Genomic DNA, 26,673 nt, shown 5'->3' with positions numbered 1-26,673 from the left:
GCCTGTTATAGCGCCACCAGCGGGTCAACTTTAGCAAAACACATTTTTGGAACAAAATGCCTCAAATCCCGCATGCAGCGTACGATTGCCGTGAAAGGCCCAAGAACGCATGGCACCCTTTTCACTTTGGCCTATTATAGAGTCACCACTAGGCCAAAAAAACCTACCTGACCTGCCGGAGTCCTGTTCGGAAGAACACTGCTTCTAGTTTTTCTTTGATGTCTTCTTTGCTTTCCCTTGATGCCTTTTTGCTTTCCTGCTTTTTATGCCTTGGCCACTTTATCGCTGCTTGCAGCTATATTTATTATTATTATTGTAATAAAGTGATTTCCTGATTACAGCAAAATAATTATACAACTTGTATAACTACTATTTCAACTTAACCACAATAACAATATAATGGAATGCATGGTTAAGGATGGACGTTCAAACAATGGAGAATACATGGTTAGATAACGGCATGATGAATAGCCGATCTACAAGTTCACAGCTGTGAATTCTAGGCTACTGAAGAAATTGAAGTGGCAGGCGGCAGCTGCAGTCACTGTTACTACAGCTTTTAGGAGACTGCACATTTGCACGAAAGGATTGCACTGCATTCTGTGCACTTTGCATGCTTTTTTTCCTCTCTTGTAAAGTGCAACCACACTCGTGAGGAGTTTGGTCTGTACTCTGTTCGACACGCTGCTGCACTAACGTTAGCTCCGTCTGTCTCGAAGGACGCTGGCATTCTGATCCGATATCAGTGGGTGCAGAGCCTGCTCTGAGTGGGCGTATCCACCTCACTCACACCAGAGTGAATTGAGAGAGAGAGTGGTGTCACCGAGGGGTCAGAAAATGAACTGCGTCGTGTTTCAGCTCTTAAGTGACAAGCGGGAGATTAAATAACATTGGTTTTAATAGAAGCGTCGCGAATATCGGCATTTTTAGGTAAATACACAACATGACAACAACTTTAAAGTATTGTACAGGGATAACTAAAGTCTATTTAACATTTACTTTATACTATTGCCAAAAAACTATGTAAAATAACATGGTTTAAGAAGATTAAAGTCGGGATGTTTAGTTGCCTTGTCGCCGACGCTAATCACTGCATCGTCATAATGTTAACATGCACAATAGCACCTCCAAGTGGCAGGTTAAAGTAAGGCAATGAAAGGCATGTACTCTTGTTATCGTGAGACATCAATATAATTATATCGTTTGCAAATCAGAAAATAAGATATCAGGAAATAACCTGTGATATGTTTTCTTTCATTTGACTGAATCGATTATTTTTATAAAGGTCACAGTCGTTAGAAAATGATGTTTTGAGCAGCTGCTCTCATTCATTTAGCAGACTTCCGGTTTTGAGATTGTCACTATAGAAGCACCTCCCGAGCCGCCATTGAACTTAGTTGGCCTAACTCTCCATTCTAGGGCTCTGACTCACACATGTAGCGAGACATCACCACAGTCGCTTGCAATGCACACAGCTCCGCCAAAAGAACGCTCATGAGAAATTCCAGGAATCATTATAGGAACCGGTCATAAAAATATGATGGAACCGACAAGCGACAGAACTCAGAACTCACACTATGTTATCTTCATAAATAATGAAGATAACATAGTGTTCCCGCCTTTCAGGCGAGCCCACAATGAGAAGATGAGAATGGAGTGTCTCAGTGTCAGAGATGGATGGATGAGGGACAGACAGCTAGGATGTAACAGAGAAGAGTGGGCACAATCATCAGACCGGGACGGACGTTACACACATATTTTGGATGTATGGGACAGATAAAACCTGTTAATTCTGGACTGAAATGACCATATGTGGACATGAACGGGACACACAAAGCCACTCCAGATAAAGCCTGTTCATTCTGGACTGAAATGACCATATATGTATATGAACGGGACACACAAAGCCACTCCAGATAAAGCCTGTTCATTCTGGACTGAAATGACCATATATGTACTGTATATGAACGGGACACACAAAGCCACTCCAGATAAAACCTGTTCATTCTGGACTGAAATGACCATATATGGACATGAACGGGACACACAAGGAGCTCCAGTGTGGATCTCAGACTTCATGTGAACAGCCTGTGACATTATCGGCTATGATGTCTATGACGTATGCCTCCAGATCTGGGCTAGGATTCAGCTTAATCACAGCCTAGAGTTCTCAAATTCGGCCCGAGCCCGACCCTACCCGACGTTATCGGGTCGGGCCGGGTCGGCCCGATAACTCTTGCTCCGTCACTCAAGCAAGAGTTTGCCAACACGATATTAGTTGCGTTGTTGTGGACGCAGACATCCACTTTGTCCGCTATGCCCCATCTCTCAGCTGCGGTCTGCAGGACGTTGGCCATATTTTCTGCTGTATGTCTCTCTGGCATCGCTCGTGTCTGTAGGATGGCACTCTTCAAATCCCAACCTTCAAAATAGTGAGCAGTTATTGTCACATAGGACTCTATCCTCAACCCAGTCCACGCGTCAGTGGCCAGAGCAACTTTGTCGGGTTTCGACAGATTGTTAGATAGTTTGGCGGCGGCCCCAGTGTACATTTCCTCCAATCGAGTTGTCATTGTTTGGCGACAAGGCAAGACATACTCTGGCTCGAGAAATGTCATCAGGTCTTTGAAGCCTTGCCCCTCCACAACAGAAATTGGCATGATATCTCCCTTTATCATCTTGGCAATCAATGCTGTGATTTTATCAGCCCGCAGGTCATCACAATGACGGTTGCTCACGGCGAAGTTGTCCATGCTGGTTTGATTCGATGGTCGCTGCTGACACTGTGGATGTTTACCTTTTATGTGATTTGACATCGTCGTTGTTGAAGAGTGATATGCATACTTTTTGTTGCAAACTGTGCATTTCACAGTGTGGTCGTCAATCTTTACAAAGTGATCCCAAACGCTACTCCTTGGTGCAGAAGCCATGTTATCGCCGTCCAGCTTCCACCACAAGCAGGAAGTAAACAAAACAGCAGCGCATAGAACCGCGCAAGACACACTAGAGCAGCACAGAGATGGACTCAGTCTCAACAGACACACTCGTACAGTTCCGCCTGTAACATGATTTGGAAAACATTTGACCAAAGTAGACCAACATTTTGAAAAGGTTCATAACGTTTTTGAACAAGCCATTAAAAAAAGAATAATAATAATAAAAGACTCACGACTCTCATTTTTTGAGTCGCGGTGAGCATGAGTCGATTTTCAAGTCGATTTTCGCCCAGTTACTCACATCCTACAGATTCCTTCACAGTGACTCCTTCCCCTTTACTGCTGAGGGACATACATCTCTGCTTAATTCCTGCTTGACAGCGGACCTTGACTTAGGTTTAGACAACCAGTCGAGCCTTTGGTCTTTTACACCCTTCGTCTACTACCTCCCCAAGACCAACCAGGAGGGGTCAGCATTGACAGCGACTACAGTACATGGGTGATGAAGACCTGTGTGGCGGAGCCGAGGACCTTCACCCCGTGCCTCTGTTCGAAATCACACTTCCAAAGGTGGAGGACAGATGCAGCTTGGCTCCAGCTGTGGATATTCTGTCCTACAGCGAGAGAGAGTGAAAACAAAACTTCCCAGGGTTCCAGGGCGGCGAGGAGGAGCTGGGCCTGCTGGAGGCGCTCAAGCTGCTGATGCTGTGGCGCGCCACAGAGCTGCAAAGGCACCATGCAGAGCGGCGGCGGCAGCGATGATGTGCTCGTCTTCGGCTGGATGCTGTTCACGCGCCTTCCTGTCCAACCACCTCAGCCACGTGGGCTTCAGTGGGGGGCTGGAGCAGGTGATGTGCCTCCTGGGCTACGCGCTGCAGTGCACCATTCAGGTCTACAGACTGTACATGGCCGACACAGAGGAGTTCCTCACGTACTACTACCCCGACAACCACAAGGACAACTGGCCTTCCGTGTGCCTGGTGACGGAGGACGACCGCCACTACAACGTCCCTGTTGGAGAGAAGGAGGAGGCCACTGAGCTAGCAGAGGAGTTCACCATGAGACCTGCATATTGAATCACTTGTGGGGAATCTCCTGCCATGCAACATTACCACACACAAGGGATAGGACAATAATTACATTTTCATGTCACAATAATTGTGACCAGTTTCTTCTCTTTTTTCCAAGTAAAAACACTACTCCCAGATGTTTTTCTGCCAATTTCCAATTGCACCCCATTGGCTACCTCTTGGGGAGAACTTAATAGATAAATAGAATACTCCAGCTAGCTGTAGTTTTCTGCACCGATTGCAGGTTTGGTTGCCAACGTGACTATATTCTGCAGCGTGCTAACTGTCATGTGAAGCTCAACCAATACTCCAGCTACCACCTCTCCCAGATGTTTTTTCACAACTCAATTGCACCTCATTGACTAAGGGCACTGCCTTTGTGCACTGAATCCCAGGTAGGAATTAACGATGGAATACATTTTGCATTATTTACGATTTTGTAATGCTTTGAAACGGAGCGTTGATTCAATACATCTAATGGCAATGTCATCGACTTCTGGATCAAACTTGTTCGCCATGAGGTGATGCTGTTGAAATATCCACTGGTTGTCACCAGCCCCATATACACACAGTGATCTTTTAACCGTTGAAGTGCATGGAGGGTATGGGGGCACCTCTTCTGCAGCGTTTTCGCTCCAATGCATCAAGCGAGCGATCGCATTCATGTCAGACATGTGGTACTTTCTGTGGGCTGGCACTGACCCAGGCACAGAGCTCATTCTGTTCAGAGTTGCCCACAGATGTTCATCCGGACTGTACGTATCATGAGACCATTCTATGAGATGCTGAACCTCTCTGTCCTGCAGCACATATTTTACAAATTCTCTGGTGACCACAAAGTAAGCGCTGCCTGAGAATATGGGGATGTTTATTGGTGGGGGCGTTTTTCGTACTCCTGTATTGGCTATCGTGTTGTCATGAGTATTCTCAGTATCGGTGACATTGTAACTGTACTAGTGGAAGAAATATGTAACAAAAAAAGGCAAATGTGTTCACTTCCGGCAGAAAGCGTGAAAATTTGCACCTAGGGGTATTTTTGTGCACTGAATTCAAAAATTGACGGTCCCAAGCACTTTTCCCATGGGATCTGGTGGCTCTCATTCACTTACCATACTAGGGAAAAAAGACCCCCCAAAAAATCTTCTTCAAGTAGCATGTGAGGGGTCAAACTAGGTGTTTTTTGGGATTCTGAATCCATTGCAAGCATTTGTTTTGCACAGAAAACATTCCTTTCCGAGAAATGGACAAAACAAAACTTTGAAAAGTGATGACTCATCACTAAACCATAGTTTGTGGGGTCCATTTCTTCCCCAAGGAATGTTTTTTGTGCAAAACAAATGCTTGGAATGGATTCAGAATCATGAAAACCCCCTAGATAGACCCCTCACATGCTACTTAAAGAAGATTTTTGGGGGGTCTTTTTTTCCTAACCCTAACCCTATGGTAAGTGAATGAGAGAAAAGTGAATTTGAGAAAAGTGCTTGGGACCGTCAAGTTTTGAATTCAGCGCACAAAAATACCCCTAGGTGCAAATTTTCACGCTTTCTGCCGGAAGTGAACACCTTTTTCACATATTTCTCCCACTATACTGCCAGCGGCGCAACTTGTAGTCTGGCATGGGTTCAGATTCCAAACTGTTCCTTCCATTGAGAAGCTTCAGTGCCTGAACCATTTCTAAATTGGTCTTCATGGGTAGGTCCGCACCGCAAGTATTTAAGAGGTACTTCCACTGGACAGGGGACTCAATCAGATCTTTCATGCAGTTCAGATCGGCTTGAACTCTCGACCAGGATGCATAAGTGACTATTTCTAGTTTGCTTGCTATAAACACGTTAGGCAAACAGGAAACGATTGCGCTCACGGCTTTCTGAAATCCCTCCGGCGACTTCTTGTCAAAATGCACGCAATATACATTTTGAGGGCTATAGACCGCACGTAAAAGTCTCTCAAACATCTCCACGTCGGCATGAATCACCATTGAGTAGGCGATGGGAAAGGAACTCTCCTCCGCACTGAGCGGCTTGGTGATGAACCCTCTGGTGTCGATGTAAGCTTTACAGTCCTTTGTCAAGCTAAGGTAGAAATCATTTGACAGTCTCTCTTTCGATCCCAGAAGTTGGGCAATCTCATCATTCGTGCGCACCATGTCTCCCTGGATGATTGCCGAGCACACTGGCAGGTCCTCAGAGTATTCTTTTGGAGTTCTTTTGACAGTCATTGAGGGCAACTCAGAGGCAGAATTTATCGGATGCAACAGTGGGTCCCCTGTTATTGGACGCAACTCGTTGGTCTTGCAGCAGGTTGAAGATCTGTAGTTTACAGACAGGTAGTAAACAAACCAGCCCAGCCCCAGTAAAGTAGTAAGGAAGGCCCAGCGTTTATTTTTGCCAGACCCATGAAATGGGTAGGCCTACATAAGCAAATGTCGGTCTGTCCGGGTTTTCTATATAAAGGGTATATATGATGATGACATGATGATGACATGCTGATGCTATGATGATGACATGAGGGAGGGCAGAACCGGGGTCTGGCACAACCAGGTTGACCTGGTCTAGTTAATAAACCACTGCCATGGACAGAAGGTTTTTGGGTACATCCTTTCCCTGGTCACTGTAACCGATAGCTAGCAGGTGTAAGGCCAGCCTAAGGGGTCAGTTATTAGAGCAACGGTCTGCTTCCAGAGATCTTCAACGACGTTGAGGAAATCGCTGCAATCACTGCTCACAGCTCAGAGATCTTTAACAACGTGGAGGAAATCACTGGTCACAGCTCAGAGATCTTTAACAACGTGGAGGAAATCACTGGTCACAGCTCAGAGATCTTTAACAACGTGGAGGAAATCACTGGTCACAGCTCATAGGTCTTTAACAACTTTGAGGAAATCTCTGGTCACAGCTCATAGGTCTTTAACAACTTTGAGGAAATCTCTGGTCACAGCTCATAGGTCTTTAACAACTTTGAGGAAATCTCTGGTCACAGCTCAGATCTTTTGCAGCGTTGAGGAAATCACTGGTCACAGCTCAGAGATCTTTTGCAGCGTTGAGGAAATCACTGGTCACAGTTCAGAGATCTTTTGCAGCGTTGAGGAAATCACTGGTCACAGCTGATAGGTCTTTAACAACTTTGAGGAAATCACTGGTCACAGCTCAGATCTTTTGCAGCGTTGAGGAAATCACTGGTCACAGCTCAGAGATCTTTTGCAACGTGGAGGAAATCACTGGTCACAGCTGATAGGTCTTTAACAACTTTGAGGAAATCACTGGTCACAGCTCATAGGTCTTTAACAACTTTGATCACTGGTCTGGTCACAGTTCAGAGATCTTTTGCAGCGTCGAGGAAATCACTGGTCACAGCTCATAGATCTTTAACGATGTTGGGGAAATCAATACTCACAGCTTAACTAAGAAACACAAAGCCAGGTAAACCGCCACGTTGCCTTATATCCCATTGCTGATGTCCCGCTTGCCGCTGATGTCAACATTTGTCCTTTTACGGAGCTTCCACAGCACCTACGCCCATAAATGGTGTATATGACGTCCGATCTTAACTGTGAGATCGTGACTTCCGACCCCGGGATGCCAGTTAAAATTGTTTCAGCCTATTCAGCCTGTCCCATATATGGAGCTACTGCGGTTTTAATCCAGTTTAGGTTAAACTGTGCTGCCCCTACTAACTGTTTTGTAATAATATAATAAATAATACAATAATACATAGTACAATTCGGTTATTCTATTTTTGAAGCAGTGAAAGCCGCTTCCAAGGAGTGGCTTTGTCTGTCCCATACATGTTCTTTTGAGCATTCCCATAGATTCCCAAGGAGTGGCTTTGTCCCGTACATGTCCCGTGCGTCCAGAATTGAGGATTGGTCAAGCTTCACATGACAATTTAGCCCTCCAGACAAAATCATTCATTCATTCAAAATTCATAACACAGATTTCATAGCTCTAGAACACATAGAATAAGAATTCACCGCTTCACTTCGAACCAAGGTTCGATTTTTAATATATATATATTTAGCGGCCAAGCCACAAAGTAGCTTGTAGTCACTCATTAGTGGCCAAGCCCTTCCGCCACTTTTTCTGTCCTGGCTTGACGGTACAGTCGCTTTTTACGAAACTTGGCAATATGGTAGAGGGCTATGCCAAACAGCGAAAACATGAAACTCGCAACAATTGGCCAAAGGGTTGCACTATACCAAGCGTTTGAAAAATCTAACTTTAAATGGTCATGCCTCGTTTGGCCTGAAGAGATGCAACTTGCTTACACACGTGCCTTGACTCAAGAGGAGCACATCTGTATCTTTGTCAAGTAAGCTCTGCCCTTAGATTTGTCCATTTTGAGCAGTTTGTAAAATGCTTAAACCCGTTTTTATCCTGGGATTTCTGAGCAATTTGCATTAAACATTCTACATACAATCTAAGGACCTTAATCTAACATGCCTATGAAGTGCAATAATAACTAGAGATACTGTTCCTCCGAAACAGTGTGGGCTCGCTTGTGACTATATTCTACAGCGTGCTAACTGTCATGTGAAGCTCAACCAATACTCCAGCTAACACCACTCCCAGATTTTCCACACCTCAATTGCACCTCATTGCCTAAGAGCCCTGCCTATGTACTGTCTGCGACGGAACTCACGCGATGGAACTCATTCTATAAATAATAAAGATAACGGTGTTCTCGCCTTTCAGTCAAGCCCACAATTATGGTCTAATAATATTATTTCTATAATTGCTGTCCTGTCTTCTGTATAACTAGCTGGAGCAGGATACACAGTTTATAAATATGATGCAATTATGCCAGCATAAACCCTTATGCTGCATTCACACTGAGAGAAGCCAAGCTAATGGTTTGCTTGGTAATTCAATGTATTCTCTATGCAAACCAGCTTTAAAAAATTCCAAGCTTTTTTTCCAGCTTGGAAATTTTAAAAGCTGGTTTGCATAGAGAATACATTGAATTACCAAGCAAACCATTAGCTTAGCTTGTCTGTATGTGAATGAGGCATTAGCCTTGGATCAAGAATATCATAGATGTATTTTATTTACATTTTTATATCATCTATAAAATACAGCTTTGATATCTTGATCCTAGGCTAATTAACCCCAAATTAACTCTTTGAGTGCCACCCCTTTCACCACTAGAGGGCGCCCAGTGGCCATAGAAAATCCCATAGAGATATGCTGGTATATGCAGAAGCCCTGCAGCCATGACTTGCCTGAACACTTTCCTTTGTGCATGTACAGGAAGAGGATGAAGTTAGCTTGAAGTTAGCTATTGGCTACCAAGCATTTTAGAAGCCTTATTTTCGTCAACTTAGCCATGATTAAACCTTGCACACCTCATGCATGGGAAAAAAACAGAGAAGAATGAGCTCTAAAAAATCCAATGCAATCCTGGATTGCATTGGAGTGGATTTGTGCAGTTTGTTCACAGCTTTCAAACAAAAAAATCCGATTGGAAATCCGTTCAGGCATTCTTGAGATAATCGCCATTATGTTTTACATGTTATGTAAACAAACATGGCTGCCCTGTATGTTAGATGGGGTTGTATGGGGGTGGAACATGCAAAATCGCGATTGAAATCATGTTCACTAGATTTGATGGGGTCCAAAAAAAAAAAAAAAAAAAATCAAAAAAAATGTTTTCCAATTTTTTTTTTTTTTTTTAAGCCGAACTAGTTCGGGATCGGCACTCTGCGATACGCTAATAAAGCCGAACTAGTTCGGGATTGGCACTCAATGAGTTAAGAGATTCTGGGAAGGCGGACAGACAGCTGTCAATCTGGGCTGGGGCCCTCACCAGTTAAACAGGCTACAGCTGGTGTTAGGAGTAGGCCTAGATGTTATTGAATCAAATGAGTTATTTTTATGGGGAATGATACGTGACATTGTCCTGGCTGGACCAGCGGTTACAGTGGTGACGCCCTCAGCACGCGATACGTCGTCACGTTGCCTGGCGACCGTTTCCTCACGACCACGGCCACTGTCGTGGCGGAGGCCCTCAAGCTTCTGACCTGTGTGCTGGTCATCCTCCTGCAGAACAGATGCAACCCCAAGCGAGCGGCGCTGTTCCTGTACGACAGTGTGCTGGTCAAATACAGAGACACACTGAAGATGCTCGTCCCTGCCTTCCTCTACACCGTACAGAATAACTTGGTGTTTGTGGCCCTGTCCCACCTGCCCGCCGCCACCTTCCAGGTTTCTTACCAAATGAAGATCCTGACCACGGCGTTGTTCAGCATGTGGATGTTGAAGAAGCCTCTGTCCAGAGTCCAGTGGCTTTCCCTGTTCCTCTTGTTTGCCGGGGTGGCCATTGTACAGGTGCAGCAGCATACTGCACGGAAGGAACCGGCCATTGATTCGCACGTCCAGAACCCCTATTGGGGGTTGGTCGCCGTGCTGCTCTGCTGCTTGTCGTCTGGGTTCGCAGGCGTTTACTTTGAGAAGCTCCTCAAAGGACACTCTGCCTCCATATGGGTCCGAAACGTTCAGCTGGGACTCTTTGGCACGACCTTCGGCATGCTGGGAGTTTGGTGGAAAGACGGAGTGACGGTCTCTGTTAATGGGTTCTTCTTCGGTTACACTCCGGCAGTGTGGGCGGTCATTTTCAACAGGGCGTTTGGGGGCCTCCTGGTGGCTGCGGTGGTGAAGTATGCTGACAACATAGTCAAAACATTGGCCATGTCCCTGTCCTGTGTGATTGCCACGGTGCTGTCAGTCTACCTGTTTGGTTTCCTTCTAGACCTTCAATTTGTGTGCGGTGCTGTCATTGTTATAGTAGCCATTTGCATGTACCATACACGTACGTGCAGGGGGTCCAGCAGGACAGGACCCCCTGATAGTCCTGTTTGATAGTTTGCGCTCAAGTACTTAAAATGCCTCAGGAGTCCATGGCTGCGTCCGAAATCCACCCTATTCCCTAATGTAGTGTACTAAAAGGGAGCTCCGCCATTTTGAATATAGTGCACTGAAGTATCCCACAATGCATCTGGATTTGTAGGGTGCATTCCACAGACATAGAAAGGTAGACGCCTCTTCCGGCTGGGGGGTGCTGGTCCAAGACTCCTGGCAAAGTGCGTCACAGAAGCGGAAATTCGGTCGGCCAATCAGAGGCAGATGGGGCGGGTTTTCTCATACGCAACGCTGAGCCGCGCAACATCAGGAACTGGATGAAAACAAAACTGGAGCTGTCACCAAACATTCAGAGATTTGTGAAATAAGTTCCCAGAGAGAAACATGGTCGTTTCATGTACAGCTCCGGGTTGTACAAACAGATGCACATTGGAAAATAGAACGCTGGGAATCACTTTCCACAGGTAAGTAACATAATTCATTAATCTGTCTAATTGCGACCGTCAGGTCGCAGTTACTATCAAAACCTCCACAAACTGTGAGTCCGTCAGTCCGTCAGTCAGTCCGTCAGTCAGTCCGTCCGTCAGTCAGTCTGTCTGTCACACGTCACATGTCACACTTTTGCCCTGCTCATATCTCCGCAACCGTTGCCCCGATCCATGCCAGATTTTGCACACACACTCCTTGCCTGCCAAACTACAACCTCCAAGGACCCCCAGAGCTCCAGGGACCCCCAGGTCCCTGGGGGACCCCCAGATGTAAAAAATGACCAAATGTGCAAAAATGACCAAATGACGACCCCAACGGGGCTGCTCACGGGGAATTCCCGGGGACCACCGACTCCTGGTGCTCCAGAACGGATGCAAAAGTGGTGGCGCCCCCAGTGGAGGACCCCCTGCCACTGCAGCGCACATAAAATGCCGTAACTCGGGCTAGGAGCGACCGGGAGAGCCGGGGCCGGTACCTATTCGTCCGCCTCGCCGGCGTGGAGAACCCACCCCTCATTTCTGACATGGCCCTCTTCTAGCGCCACCATGTGGCGGATTCTTGCAAAACACATTTTTGGACACTGCTCCTACAATTTTTGCCCTAAAATCACGCAAATCGCTACAGAGTATGTCTACACTCATCTCATCAACATGGATCTGTCCCATATAGCGCCACCTTCAGGCCGATTTTTTCAAACCCATTTTTGGACACTGCTCCTACAGATTTTGCCCTAAAATCACACAAATCGGTACACACTATGTCTACACTCAGCGCCACCATCAGGCCGATTTTTTTCAATCACATTTTTGGACACTGCTCCTACACATTTTGCCCTAAAATCACGCTGCGACCTGACGGTCGCTTATCTCCCGATTAGGGAGTCTTACTGGTGAATGTAGACGGGAATGTGACCAAATCCTGGATCCAACTCCATGTCTGGTATTGACACTTGCTTTGGCCATGTAAACGTGCCATTGGTGCCAATAAAGCTCCTTTGAATTGAATGGGAAAAGTCCTGGAAAAGACGCGCTGTGATTGGCCAGCAGTTTTTTTGAGTGACAGTCTGTCTTCCACACTCCGCCATTTCTGCCAGGACTCCTTGACCAGGCGCGCCAATGAACTGCAGCGGCCGGGGAGGTATCTAGCTTTTTATATCTGTGGTGCATTCGATGGTCACTATTCGAGCCCTGCCGCCCCACAATGCACTGCGCTGCGGCCGCTGCCTCACGCTTTGAGCACACGCATGCACTATGCACGCACACATGCACACGGCAGGCACTTAACGCAGCTAGCCCTAGCCGTAACCACCTGTTGCTGAGCAAACGCAACAGAGCCGCCCATAGCAGAACCACCCACCGGCTAAAGAAAACAACTCGTACAAATGTCCACAGCCTTGTCACCAGAGAACATTTTACGAAAAAAGTTATAAAGTTGTTTATGAAGAGAATAGACGCTGGAGGCTTTTATCTCTTTTCTTCCCAACCTTCCACAGCTGATAATGATAATCATGATAACTAGTAAGACGCCTCAGGGCGACATGCGACCTCGCCCTAAAGGGTGAGGTCGCGCCAATTCTTGGCCATCTGGCCAGCAGAGCATACGAGCGGAGGGGAGCGCGAGCGGTGCGGGGAGCGGAGCGAGCCGTTTTTTAGTTGAGCGTGAGCGAGCGCCTTTTATAATGGGTCTGAGCGCCGACCCTCCTCCGCTCCGAGCCGATCCTGTTGGGGCCGCGCGCCGCATGTTTCCAACAAAACAGTGGCGAGTGGAAAGCTCTCCAAGTCTCCATCAAAGCCGAGGCTCACGTTAGCGCAGCCATTTGTGTTGGGAACACACTGGCAAAGGAGAAAGTGTTTCGGACATGGTAGCAAACTACTTTTTTGACTCTGATTGACGGCCCTGAGTGGAGCGTGGAGCGAGCGCGGAGCGAGAGATGCGAAAATCAAGTTGAGCGGGGAGCGGAGCTGCCCGGTGGCCGACCAGAGCGAGGAGCGAGTGGGACAAGAGCCCTCTGGAACGCGGAGCGGCTTTTGTCATCGCTCCACTCCGCTCGTGTGCTCTGCTGGCCAGTAAGGCTGTCAAATTAATATTTGAATATATCGAAAACAAAGCCAATCTGACCCATTTCCTATCATATAAGCTAGCGAAGAAAGTTCTCAATTATGGTCAGGAAATTGGTATTAGTGGAGGGTTTGAGGATCCTGAAAAGATGTCATCAGTAACTGTGATTGATGTTCCTCAACTGCAGCAGGGGCGGAGCATCTGGTTAACACATTCCCCGCCATTTAACAATACCTTCGTACTCTACCATGCCTCCAGTCTCCATAGACTTCCATGTAATTCATAGTGCACGGATCATGCACACCCATGCCTAGATAATGCACCACGTGTGTCCACATTGCTCACAGCTTTCAAACAAAAAAATCTGAATGGAAATCCGTTCAGGCATTCATGAGATAGAAGCCATTATGTTTTCCTAAAATGTAAACAAAGATGGCTGCCATGTTTGATAGATGGGGTTGCTATGGGGGTTAAACATGCAATTTCGCAATTTCTATCATGCCTACTACATTTTTTGGGGTCAAAAAAAAATTTAGCGGGACTATCGGGCCTGGCATGCAATGAGTTAAGCTGGGTAAGTGGCCGCATATCGGCCCACGAACCACGGGGGCCCGGCCGTCAGCCTCCGACTGACTGTCAGTCTCAGTCCAAATGACCGTCAATCTGCCTGACCGTCTGTCGGAGTCCCCCTCGTCCCCCTCCCTCGTAATTGGGTCCCCTTTCTGTATCGCGCTGCCTCTGTTACACCTATTTTCTGTTTATATTAACCTGGGTAAAATGTGGCACATTGGGAATTAAATTACACTTTATTGTGAAGGACAACAGGAAGAGCAGACAGATGTCATGGCTTGATTGGCTTCTATTCACAGACAGACAATATGTTGTTTACGTTTAGTGAGAAGTGTAGTGATGGCTGCAGTGGAACCGCACACTTTCAAAACCGCGCAAAGAGACGGGTGACGGGGCCCGAGCATTGTGGCTCGCATACCGGCCCGGTTCTGAATTGTTCCGCTACTGAACTGCAGGCTTCATAATAAGTATAAAGAAGCTGTTACTCGCATACTGTACTTCTACATTCAGCAGATGCAACAACCAAAGGCTATCAGAGGCTCATCATTCTCTGCAGAGACACAGATGTGCTGGTGCTAATTCTTATGTTTGCATACCAACTGAGACAAGAAATTTGGATACATGAAAAAGTTCAAGATATCAAAATGACAAGTGAGATACTAAATGGTCTGTTAGCATTTAACCCATTCAGAACGGGTACACATTATTGTGTATCATTATTTTATGCTTTAACTATTGAAAAATAGCAGATATACAAGCTCACAGCGCGGCACCAAGTGCCGCGCTGCGAGCTTGTAGATCTGCTATTTTTGAAAAATCGTGAAAATTAGAATTTTGACCCGATTCTATTCTTTTGAATCCTTCTAAGGTTTTTTGAAAAACCCTATGTTTCTATGTCAGCAATCTGGCCAGCCATCGTCAAAGAAAAGGTCCTTTTCACTTAACTGGAGCTCGGTTAGTCTGTTCTTGAGAGACTACTATGTCAGTTTTCATGTGAAGGACCCCCAAAATGACATGTATTTGGCCACGGACCCCCATCTCAAAATATTTAGTTCCAGGGACCACCCAGAAGCAAAATTTGAGTTGCAAACGTTGAAAATACATATATTCAAAGATGTGCACACATTTTCACGACTTTTTCCAAAAATAGCAGATCTACAAGCTCACAGTGCGGCACTCGGTGCCGCGCTGTGAGCTTGTATTGTCAATTATGCCTCATGCCAACTTCCCCAAGACAAATGTTTTTTGCATACATTACGCTCGACAAATGAGACGCCTCTCCTTTCTGCTGTTTTTCTCTCGACCTCTACCTGTTCCAGGCATCGTCGATGACCTAACGGCTGCTGGGGTTCCATGTTTTGGCCCCTCTGCCAAGGCGGCCCAGTTGGAGGCCAGCAAGAGTTTCTCCAAGGCATTCATGGATCGCCACAACATACCCACAGCTAGCTGGGGCTCCTTCACCGACCCGCAGGAGGCCTGCAACTACATCCGCACGTCAGTCAAATAGCAATTAGATTTATAATCTAATTATAATTGTACAACAGTTATATGAACTCTGCAATATTGTTTTCAGCTATTACATTATACAGTATATATACAGTATATATATTTTTTTGTGTTCATATTGTAACACATGGCGTGGATTAGTTTACAGTTTACAGTTTAGGCATTTAGCAGACGCTTTTAATCCAAAGCGATTTACAATAAGCAGATAAAATATCACAATAATAAACAAGATTAAATGTCAGTACATCAACAGCAGTATAACAAATGCAAATGAATATCTATCTAGAAAAACAATATATTCCGTAAAGAAAAATAAAATAAAAAAAGGTTTCTAAAAACCTAAAAAAACAAATGCTAACTAGCTTCATGTATGGACATTGATTTTCCAGTAGTGCTAAGGGTTTAGGTGGAGTCTGAAAAGGTGAGTCTTCAGTCCACGGCGAAAGCTAGCAAGTGAGTCCGTTGTTCTAAGTGCGACAGGGAGTTTATTCCACAGCTTGGGAGCCTGGAGGGCAAAAATTAGAAAGATAGATTGCAGTTATTGCTGTATTGCAGAACATGTCGTCCTAGTTGTCTCTACCAGACCGAGGGTAGAGAGGAGAAATTTGGAGTTCCACACTGACATTAGCTGTCTTCATCTTGTAGTCCTAGACGGACTACACTTTGGCCGGAACTATCAAACAGTTTTAACCCAAAGCAATTCCCCTGCACTCAAGGACATACTTTTAGGGCCTACCTAATAAACCCCTTGATGTGGTGTAGTTTTGCTTTTGGAAAATTTGTTTGGTATAATGCATCTTTTAGTCCAACTGGTAGCGACTGGCAAGACTACACTAGGCTACTGGAGCATTTTAATAGGGATTGGGGAAACAAACGGGGGGAACCAAAACAAAGCGACGCCGCTTCTTCTGCTTGTGGTTTCCGCCTAGACAGGATCAAACGGACCGCTAGTGTTGATTTTGTCGACTAAAACTATGACAAAAAATGTTTGTCGACTGCGTTTTTTTCACTGACGAAAATGAAATAAAAACGAAATAAAAACTAAGCTGTGATGACTAAAACTAAGACTAAATATATTGACAATTTCGTCAACAAAATCAAAACTGGACTAAAACGTTAGGGAGGGACTAGTGCTGAAGAGAGTCATTTTATGTTTGGTTGCTCTCACGTGTTGCGTGCTGAAAATAGCAGATCTACAAGCTCACAACGCGTAGAGCTTGTAGATCGGCTATTTTCAGCATGCAACCAAGTGTAAAATCAGCCATTACAATCCCTCGTATTTTGGCAAGGCCTGCCAAAAAAAAAACATTTTAGTTGACTAAAATCTGTAGATTTAGTCACCTAAAATCGTATGATATTTAGTCGACTAAAATTAGACTAAAACTAAAACTCTTCAGGTGATTAAATTATGACTAAAACTAAAAGACATTTTATTCAAAAGACTATGACTAAAACTAAATCAAAATTTGCTGTCAAAAACAACACAGCCGTTGTAAACGATCACCGGGCTTTCCCCCGAGAAAGCCTGGTGACGCGAGGTTACACTGACATCAATGTGACATTCTCTTGCGGAGATAATATGTGCTCCACTGAGCACGCTTTTCTAGTCCTGTGGATGACACAGGACTCAACTCTCTCCTCCAAGACACAACGTTTACTTTGCTTATAGTGCTGAATACAGGGTTCCCACAGTCATGAAATTGTCGGAAATATTTTGAAATTAGGAAAGCTTTTGGAATTTATCAAGGGTCCTGGAATGTCCTGGAAAAGATAGCTATGCATTGTCTTTGGTTATTGATTTTGCTAATACCTCTGAAATTACAATTTAAACATGAGCCAAATTGTCAAATATTAGAGGCAGAAATTGTGAAAATAGCCGCTCTACATGCTCACAACGCCTCGCAACGTTGTGAGCATGTCGATCTGCTATTTTCACAATAGAACGGTGTTATACACAATTCCTCAACTCTTAGTGCTCGTCATGGTGCCCGGGTCCCCAGTTAAAATATGATTATTTCGGGGGTCAGGGCCTGAAAAGGTTGAGAACCACTGGCAATACACTACCTCTCTTTGGGCATTGTGCATAGGAGTAAGCAACCTGTTATTGAGCTGAATTATTGTTATATAGTCCTGGAAATTGGGTTAAAAGTTCTGGAAATTTTTTGGAACAGTTTTGGAAATGAATTGGTAAAAATGTGTGGGAACCCTGTGAATAAAATGCTTTGAAAAAAGCATAAGTGTTTGACAGTAACCCGGCTCTGCGGTCTGTGTGTCGGTCCCCCAGGGCCAGTTTCCCAGCGTTGGTGGTCAAGGCCAGCGGTCTGGCAGCAGGGAAGGGAGTCATCGTGGCCAAGGACCAAGACGAGGCCTGTCAGGCAGTTCTGGACATCATGAAGGTACCGTAACTGTGTGTTTGGCTATCTGGCTGAACCAGGTCTCCTCACAAGGATCGAAATTTGAAGAAAATCCTGGATAGATGGGGACTGTTGTAGGGCATTCACCAAATATTCGAATATTCAAATATCAAAGTCACTATTGGACGTTGTTCACAGAAGTCGAATATTCGCTTATGTTTACTGTTTTATTGTTTTCTCTTTAAAACATATATAGTTTATAAAGCTTGGCTACATAGGAAGTCATAAGAATGAGTTGTCAATGCACCTGGTGGATTAATTTGTTAATGCTCTATACCAGGTTTATATTTTTAGGCAGTGACTCCCAAAATAAACATATTTGAACTGGGGACCCCCACCCTGACAAGCACTTGGAATTGTAGGTATTACATTTAATGTGACTCGGTTCCACAGATAAATATTGTGAAAAAGTGTTGTGAGCATGTAGATCGGCTATTTTCACAATGTTCGCCTCTTGCTTACTTAATATTTTACAGTTTGGCCAGTCCTGTCGAATATTTGACTATTCGAATACTTTGAGGTCGAATAATTCGAATACTAAAACTGTTGTGACAAATAACCAACCAAGATACGATTATTATTTTTCTGACTGGCCTTGAAATCATTGTTTGTTTTGACCATTGTCTGATGAGGTGTTTTTGGGAGATTACTCTATTATTCGTGTCTCATATCATTTGCATTTTGTCGCAGGACAAAGCGTTTGGTTCCGCAGGGGAGACTGTAGTGGTTGAGGAACTTCTCGATGGAGAGGAAGTGTCAGTGAGTAAAACCCTTTCCCGCATTCTTTCTTTGTTTGAAAAAAAAAACTTTTGGTAATTTTATCATCTAATCTGGCTTTCATGAACACCCTGAACAGTTTTTAATTTGCCTTATTCAATATTTAGATATTTGATGTAAATGTTACCAGGCCCTCCAGGCCCAGGGCCTCTCCCCACACACACCCATTGTAACTTCAAACTTCATTTTAACCATGATAGATTCATTAAAAACACCCATAATTCTTCTGGTGACTCATATTACCCTCCTAATACGTGAGCAGGTCGTGTTTTTTCGATAACTTTTTTCATTTATTTTTAATATTTTTTTGTATTTCATTGTTTCCATTTTCCCAAATAATTATTAAAAATAAATGAAAAAAGTTATTGAAAAAAAAAAAAAAAACACACACTGCTCACGTATTAGGGGGGTAGTATGAGTCACCAGAAAAATAATGGGTGTTTTTAATGAATCTATCATGGTTAAAATGGAGTTTGAAGTTACAATGGGTGTGTGTGGGGAGAAAAGCCCATAAGGTGTTTCCCTGTTGAAAGTGGAATATCCCTTTAAGTATGCCTTGAAGTAGTTGGCGGGCTGCAGAGGGGTATTATGGGATACACTTGGTGCGGTGTTTACTTCTTGTTCAGGTAGAGAAGAGTGTGGCCACGCATATTAAAAGCAGTGATATATTTTATTTGTTATATTTATTATTTGTCATACTGAAGATAGAACCCTGGCTGTTCACGTGTTTACTTGGAATATATTTTGTTATTAAATCACCATTTCTCCAGCACAGAGTCCTTACTTATTTTAGCTTAGAACAAGTTAAGGATTACTCTGCAAGGAAGAAGAGGAAGGTGGTTATAGCGCTTAAAGGACAACTCCGCCCTAAATCACTTCTAGGCAAATTTTCCTACTTATATTGATCCAAAATTACTGTCCATGGGGGTCTATTAGGCACTATTACACTACACTAGTTGTTTTGGTCAAGTGTTTTTATTTTTCATGGATGTGGTACTAGTTGTCATTACAAACACATCCATGTCATCGTTGTCCCACACAAGCCAGATGCTCTGTGATGGGCCAGTACAGTTACTTTGATTGGCACTTGTGCAGAATGCTCACCCCAAAACATTATTTATGAGATTGTGGTGGCTTGTGTGGGACAACCAAGGCATGGATGTGTTTGTAATGACAAATAGTAACACATTCATGAAAAAGAAAATCACTTTTGAACACAACAAATAGTGTAAAAGTGATAGGCTTATAGGCTTCACTCTATGCTATGAAAGCTGCTGGGTTCTGCTCGTCAAATTGGACAACAGGGGCATTTCTGCCTAATAGACCCCATGGACCGTCTTTTGGGATCAACATAAGTAGGAGAATTATCCTAAAAGTAATTTATGGTGGAGTTGTCCTTGGGTACACATTACTGTGTATTATTATTTTATGCTTTAACTATTGAAAAATAGCAGATATACAAGCTCACAGCGCGGCACGAGTGCCGCGCTGCGAGCTTGTAGATCTGTTATTTTTGTGAAAATTAGAATTTTGACCCGATTCTATGTGTCTTTTGAATCCTTCTAAGATTTTTTTAAAAACCTATGTTTCTATGTCAGGAATCTGGCTAGCCATCGTCAAAGAAAAGGTCCTTTTCACTTAACTGGAGCTCAGTTAGTCTGTTCTTGAGAGAATAGTATGTCAGTGGTTCTCAAACCTTTTCATGTGAAGGACCCCCAAAATGATATGTATTTGGCCACGGACCCGCATCTCAAAATATTTAGTTCCAGGGACCACAGAAGCAAAATTTGAGTTACAAACGTTCGCTTTGAGAATACATACAGTATATTCAAAGATTTGCACACATTTTCACGACTTTTTCAAAAATAGCAGATCTACAAGCTCGCTGCGAGCTTGTATATCTGCTATTTTTCACTGGTTAAAGCATTCAATAATTCTAGGCCTAAATGGGTTAACACCATAATTATGCACTGGATTTAAAATGGAGCTAAATTTACTTCTGTCCAAAATAAAGCTGGCTGTTGCCAAAATGACACATCAAAAAGCAGTTAATTCCATGCTCTTTCTGCCTGTAGTGTCTGTGTTTCAGTGACGGCAACACAGTGTCTGCGATGCCCCCAGCCCAGGATCATAAGCGGCTGCTGGATGGTGACATGGGGCCAAACACCGGTGGCATGGGGGCCTACTGCCCCACACCTCAGGTACACGAAGGGTTTTATTGTGTTTTTGTCGTTGACAAGTACATTTCTGTCTTTTTGGCTTTGAAGTTGCACATGGCAGATATGACACATAGCCTAAATACAGTATACCAGGGGTAGTCGGAGGCCTTAAGGATATCTCGCGCTAATCAGTCTAAAAGCGTGAAATTTAGCACAGATGTAGCTCAGGGCATGCTCTAATGATTTAGCTAGGGCGCCCGAGTCGGCGACCTTCGGGGTCGCCACAGCGGCCAAATCAAGTTGGGCTCCCATCGACTTTCAATACAGGAGGAAAATACCCAGAAAAACACTTTTTTTCTGGGTATTTAAGTAGGATCTGAGGGGTCTAGCTAGGGGTTTGTCATGATGCTGAATCCACTGCAAGCATTTGTTTTGCACAAAAACATTCCTTGGGCTAGAAATGGCCTCAGAGAACGATGCATATATGGGTGAGCATTCATGTTAGTCGGAGGCCTTAGGGTTTTTTTTCTCGTGCTAATCAGTCTAAAAGCGCCAAATTTTGCACAGATGTAGCCCAGGGCATGCTCTAATGATTTAGCTAGGGCGCCCGAGTCGGCGACCTTCGGGGTCCCATAAAACGATGGTTTAGTGATGAAAAGTGATGAGTCATCACTTTTCAGAGTTTTGTGGGTGTTTTCTGGAGCTGTGGCGACCCTGAAGGTCGCCGACTCGGGCGCCCTAGCTAAATCATTAGAGCATGCCCTGGGCTACATCTGTGCAAAATTTGGCGCTTTTAGACTGATTAGCACGAGAAAAAAAACCCTAAGGCCTCCGACTAACATGAATGCTCACCCATATATGCATCATTTTCTGAGGCCATTTCTAGCCCAAGGAATGTTTTTTGTGCAAAACAAATGCTTGCAATGGATTCAGCATCATGACAAACCCCTAGCTAGACCCCTCACATCCTACTTAAATACCCAGAAAAAAAAGAAATTGAAGGCGAAATAAGGCGGATACATTAATACACTATGTACTGTATATATATGTGTATTATAATCATTAGTATTGTTTATTTTAATTATTATTATTAAGGAAGTGGAACTCTGGAAATCTCAGTTGGAACTGTTACCCCTGCAACCCCTATGCCGGATAAGCGGTTGAAGATGGATGGATGGATAATTATTTATGCATGTTGTAGACTACATTATTTACCATTTATTGTGTAGCAATAAAACACTGGCTTATAGTTTAATTATTGGAAACTAAAGAGCCTAAATGCAATAATATTAGGCTGTTCATTCAGGATGGAAAATAAAGTTTGGGATGAAGTGGATCTTAAAGTCAGTTTAGCATGAGGGGGAGAGGATTACTGTGCTACATATAATTAATTCAGTTGACACTCTCTGCACAAAGCCAGCCTGCGCTGATTGCCTATGTCAAATCCCGGTCAAATCAGGGTCAACGAGTCATAGTTAACCTATGTCACACAGCCTAGGATAGTTTGCAAAGACGCATGATCACGCATCCATCGCGACCATTTCTCTGCAAGCAGTTGGAGCCTAAAATCGTGGGTTTTAATTTGTTGCCGTTGTCCTCTCCAATTGAACAGCAAAAGGTAGTAGTAGATCTCTATTTGAGATGTATTAATGTTATTAATCCAGTGGCAGCAATGGTTTCCAAGAGGTTTTAACAACTTTTCTCAGGCAGCGAGCGCCTTGAGCGACGTGAGTGTGTGGAGGGGGGAGGGGGGAGGGGGAGCGGGCTGTGCGTCGGAGGGAAGGAAAACCATTGATCTACAAGCCCACAGCGCGTTGCATCGGCGACGCTTTGTGGGCTTGCGGCCCGCCTATTGAGGACCCCTGCGGTATACTGTACACAGAAATGACTGACATATTTGACAACTTTATACTTAAAAAAGAACATTGGAAATAGCCGATCTACAAGCTCACAACGCATCGCGACGCGCTGTGAGCTTGTAGATCTGCCATTTCCAATAAAAGTTTAGAAATGTATGTACGTTTTTTCAACATGGGAACGATTATGACGATTATGACAAAATAACTGCGATTATGTTAGCCTAGCTGTGACAAACGTGTCTTGGTTCTTGTCTTGGTTTGGGCCATGATCTCCCTGTCCTCTCTGTCCAGGTTAGCGAGGAGCTGCTACAGCAGATAACAGAGACGGTTCTCCAGAAGACCGTGGACGGCATGAAGGCGGAGGGAGTCCCTTATGTGGGTAAGATCTCACTCCCCCACAGCCTCCTCTGGATTTACGACTGAGCTCAGACGTCTGACCTTTTCTCTGCTTGTCCTGTGTTTTGTTGACACTGAGAGGGGGTAGGGCTGCAACTATCAATTATCTTATTGGCCAGTAGTGCTTTGAAGGCTGGACGTACCATCACAGCGTCCGGCCAATCATTTTCCCACACGCACGCGCAGGAACGGCACCGAACAGTGCCTGCGCGTGTGAACGCGTCCCATAGATTCGAGTGACGTGCCATATAGCCTATCTAAGCAAATGTCTGTTTGCGCAACAAGTTTACCAGGTTTACCAGTGAGTGGTGTGCAGCGCATCCCCCCTAGATTCACAAGCACAATTGCCCACTATTCATATGGATACTTTGACACCTACTGTAGGTTTCCAGCAGTGACTGCATGTGCGTCTAGGGCAGTCACGATTAATACATAATCGTCTATTCGCGATTATCTTTCATATTTATCGTCAATTATCCAATTCAATTAAAAAGTAGTGGGTTTTGACAATAAAATCATTCTTAAACCTTGTCCTCACGTCAACACTTGCATTCTTGAATGCGCCTCCTCCTCCTTGTTGAACGTCCCCGTGAACGCAGAACCCTCAATGCTCGTCCTCGACTCCTCAGTCAGTCAAGAGTCAACAGCAGCACGGCACGCAATGCAGTCACGCAGGCTGGCTGGCTAACTAAACATGCTTAAAAAGTTTGTTTCAACCGATCCAAGCTCGGAAGTACAGACACATGTACCATACATATCCCGGGACTATATTCCTTTTGTTATATTCCTATTTTCACAACGCATCGCGACGCGTTGTTGTGGGCTTGTAGATCGGCTATTTTCACAACGCATCGCGACGCGTTGTGAGCTTGTAGGGCTAAAGTTTGCACGTAAATGTTCTTAATAGTTACTTTACACCACTGAACTGATGTTCAAAAAGCATTGCTCTTCTTCATGAAGGTGTACAGTATGAGTAAAGCTCATAGCCTACTATCATAGTAGCATAAAATGAAGGAGAAAAAAAAGACGATACATTCGTCAATCGCGATTATTTTGTATGACGATTAATCGTCTCCAGAAAGTCCTAATCGTGACAGCCCTATGTGCGTCCTCATACATGGCTCAATTACTGTGGTGTTTGAGATTCGTTCAAACTTTGTTTCTCTACTGCAGCGCTGTATTTTCTAATTGAATTAAATGAAGCTAGAAAATACAATCTTAACTCATACCTCGCGATCCCCGTAGAGCCCGTCGATTTCCCGCTGTACCGCGCTGCCATGCCCGTAGAGCCCGCAAAGTTTAATTAGCTTTAATCATTATGAAAGGATTAAAAGTATTAGCGCAGATTTTCGCTGATTCTGGCTCTTTAGGCCCGCCCCCCTAACTGTATCCGGTCATTTCCGGTCTGGACCGGATCCAGCTTTCCGTATCCAGTCTGAGCCTGGGCCATAGTCCCGCCTCCATTGGTTTACTGTGTAACAGAAGTGGAAGCTACTGGGCGATGGAACGCTCGTTTTTCAATCTGATTTTTGCGTTTGGAAACTTTGATCCAGTCTCTACACGCCTGGATTATGATCCCCGCACATATCGTGCGTTTTGTGCGCGAACGTGTCCACGTGTTACCATAGTGCACAGTTGGCTTTTTTCAATGCTTTTTCATGTAAACACTGGCTGATAAGCAGAGATACAGCGTGGCAACGGATATGTCTTTTTCAATGGGGTTTTTTGTATTCGAAAGCTTGTCACCGAGTCTACACGTCTACTAGATGAGTCGCGCACAGATTGTGCACGATGCGTGCGCGTGCCCACGTTAAAAGGTAAGGACAATTTGGCAGCTGCTTACTACAGCTATGTTTAAAATGGCAGAGAAAAAGTTAAGTAACAATGCAAATTCCACCGTTAGATCTGCTGACATCTGTTCTTTCTAAATAGCCTCTAGAGGCGCATGCACGTGACGAAAGATAACCAAAAATAACCGTTCACCCAGAAAAGAAAATACCAAAGCACCACTGTTTTTAGCGATTACTTCTTTTTCAATTAGGCAAATGATCCAGAAGCCTGTTTTTAGTTGGGATATATACAGTACAACTACTAAAGCCCTATTTTGTACTGTCGCGCAAAAAAAGAAATATATAGCATATTTACTAGCTCACTGTACGATGCATTGTGAGCTTGTAGATCGTCTTTTATCATTAGTTTTATTTTTAAAATGTTTGCGCCTTGACAATACCCAAAGGTTGATTAAGTGTTGCACCCCTTTTGAGTCGTAATGGGTAGGGCTGTCACAATATTACATAATCATCTAATCGCAATTATTTTACATAATCACAATTATTTTGTGATAATCATCATAATCGTTTATATGTTGAAAAATGTTTGTGTATGTTCAAACATCAAAAATGGAAATAGCAGATCTACAAGCTCACAACGTGTCGCGATGCGACGCGTTGTGTGCTTGTAGATCGGCTATTTCCACTATCAATGTTCTTTTTAAAGTGTAAAGTTGTCAAATATGTCCTTCATTTCTTTGTATATTTAAGTTATGTGTGTCATATCTGCCATGTGCAACTTCAAAGCCTAAAAGCCAAACAAAAAGAAATGTAATTGTCAACGACAGAAACACAATTAAATCGTTAATCGCAATTATTATTACTAACCCTTGGTAGATGAATGGAATGCAGCCGGGTTGCCTCAGTCTCTTATCGGCTGTGTCTCTGACTCTCCCAGGTGTGCTGTATGCAGGGCTGATGCTAACCAAGCAGGGACCAAAGGTCCTAGAGTTCAACTGCCGCTTCGGAGACCCCGAGACCCAGGTGTGTGTGTGTGTGTGTGTGTGTGCGTGCGTGCATGCGCACGCACACTCACTTTTATCTTTGTAGTTACTCAGTGATGGTTGGTTACATCTTCCTGGTCATTTTGTGGTCTAGTACAATGATTCCCAAACCTTTTAATTTCAAGGACGATGCACAAATGATGTGCAGTTGTGCTACAACCTCATTTGACACAATGTTTTATCTATGGGACCCCAATCTATCACTGTAAAATCATCAGTGTTCATTTAACCGGGTCCATTTGTACATGCTCTTTAGTCAGAGACCCATAAGTGTCCATTTGGTTCCTTTCATTCCAATCATTTAGACTTGGACCCCCTGGAATCCCCTCAAGGACCCCTGTGGGTCCCCCGGACCTCATGTTGAGAACTAGTGGTCTAGTATGCAATAGGGCATTCACCAAATATTTGAATATTCGAATATCAAAGTCACTGTTCGAATATTCACATATTTGTATTTTTTTTTTTATTGTTTTCTCTTTAAAAAATATATAGTTTATAAAGATTGGCTAGATAGGAAGTCATAAGAATGAGTTGTCAATGCCCCTGGTGGATGAATTTGTTAATGCTCTAAGCCAGGGGTTCTCAAACCTTTTTAGGCTGTGACCCCCAAAATAAACATATTTGAACTGGGGACCCCAAACCCTGACAAGCACTTGGAATTGTAGGTATTACATTTAATGTGACTCGGTTCCACAGATAAATATTGTGAAAATAGCAGATCTACATGCTCACAACGGCGTTGTGAGCATGTA

At 44.1% G+C, this 26,673-nt stretch overlaps 3 protein-coding genes across 4 annotated transcripts in view; 2 read left to right on the top strand and 1 right to left on the bottom strand.

Moving 5' to 3' along the window:
- The window catches only part of gart (phosphoribosylglycinamide formyltransferase), a 107,249-nt gene that overhangs the window by 12,593 nt on the left and 67,983 nt on the right, over window positions 1-26,673 (top strand). For both annotated transcript variants that reach the window (XR_013961715.1, XM_080720318.1), the window contains exons 4-9: window positions 15,297-15,471; window positions 17,768-17,879; window positions 18,588-18,656; window positions 20,750-20,875; window positions 22,984-23,071; window positions 25,816-25,901. Coding sequence is in view for 1 of the 2 variants with exons in the window: in XM_080720318.1 (XP_080576444.1) it covers window positions 15,297-15,471; window positions 17,768-17,879; window positions 18,588-18,656; window positions 20,750-20,875; window positions 22,984-23,071; window positions 25,816-25,901 (656 nt within the window). In the remaining variant the exon portion in view is untranslated. The remainder of the gene's footprint in view (window positions 1-15,296; window positions 15,472-17,767; window positions 17,880-18,587; window positions 18,657-20,749; window positions 20,876-22,983; window positions 23,072-25,815; window positions 25,902-26,673) is intronic.
- LOC308309367 (beta-1,3-galactosyl-O-glycosyl-glycoprotein beta-1,6-N-acetylglucosaminyltransferase 3-like) lies at window positions 4,432-6,224 on the bottom strand (the record flags this gene model as incomplete). The annotated part of the gene is made up of 2 exons (XM_080754916.1): window positions 4,432-4,954; window positions 5,596-6,224. The coding sequence occupies 2 exons, from the start codon at window positions 6,222-6,224 to the stop codon at window positions 4,432-4,434; spliced, it is 1,152 nt and encodes a 383-aa protein (XP_080611042.1).
- LOC308309365 (UDP-galactose translocator-like) lies at window positions 8,256-10,860 on the top strand (the record flags this gene model as incomplete). Its single annotated transcript, XM_080754914.1, has 2 exons — window positions 8,256-8,314; window positions 9,915-10,860. 2 exons carry the CDS (start codon window positions 8,256-8,258, stop codon window positions 10,858-10,860), a joined length of 1,005 nt encoding a protein of 334 aa, XP_080611040.1.

Source organism: Nannobrachium achirus, assembly GCF_963921795.1.
Source record: "Nannobrachium achirus genome assembly, chromosome: 24".
NCBI classification, from domain to species: domain Eukaryota; kingdom Metazoa; phylum Chordata; class Actinopteri; order Myctophiformes; family Myctophidae; genus Nannobrachium; species Nannobrachium achirus.
Note: the sequence above shows the minus strand (reverse complement) of the source record. Positions and strands in the feature narration are given on the sequence as shown.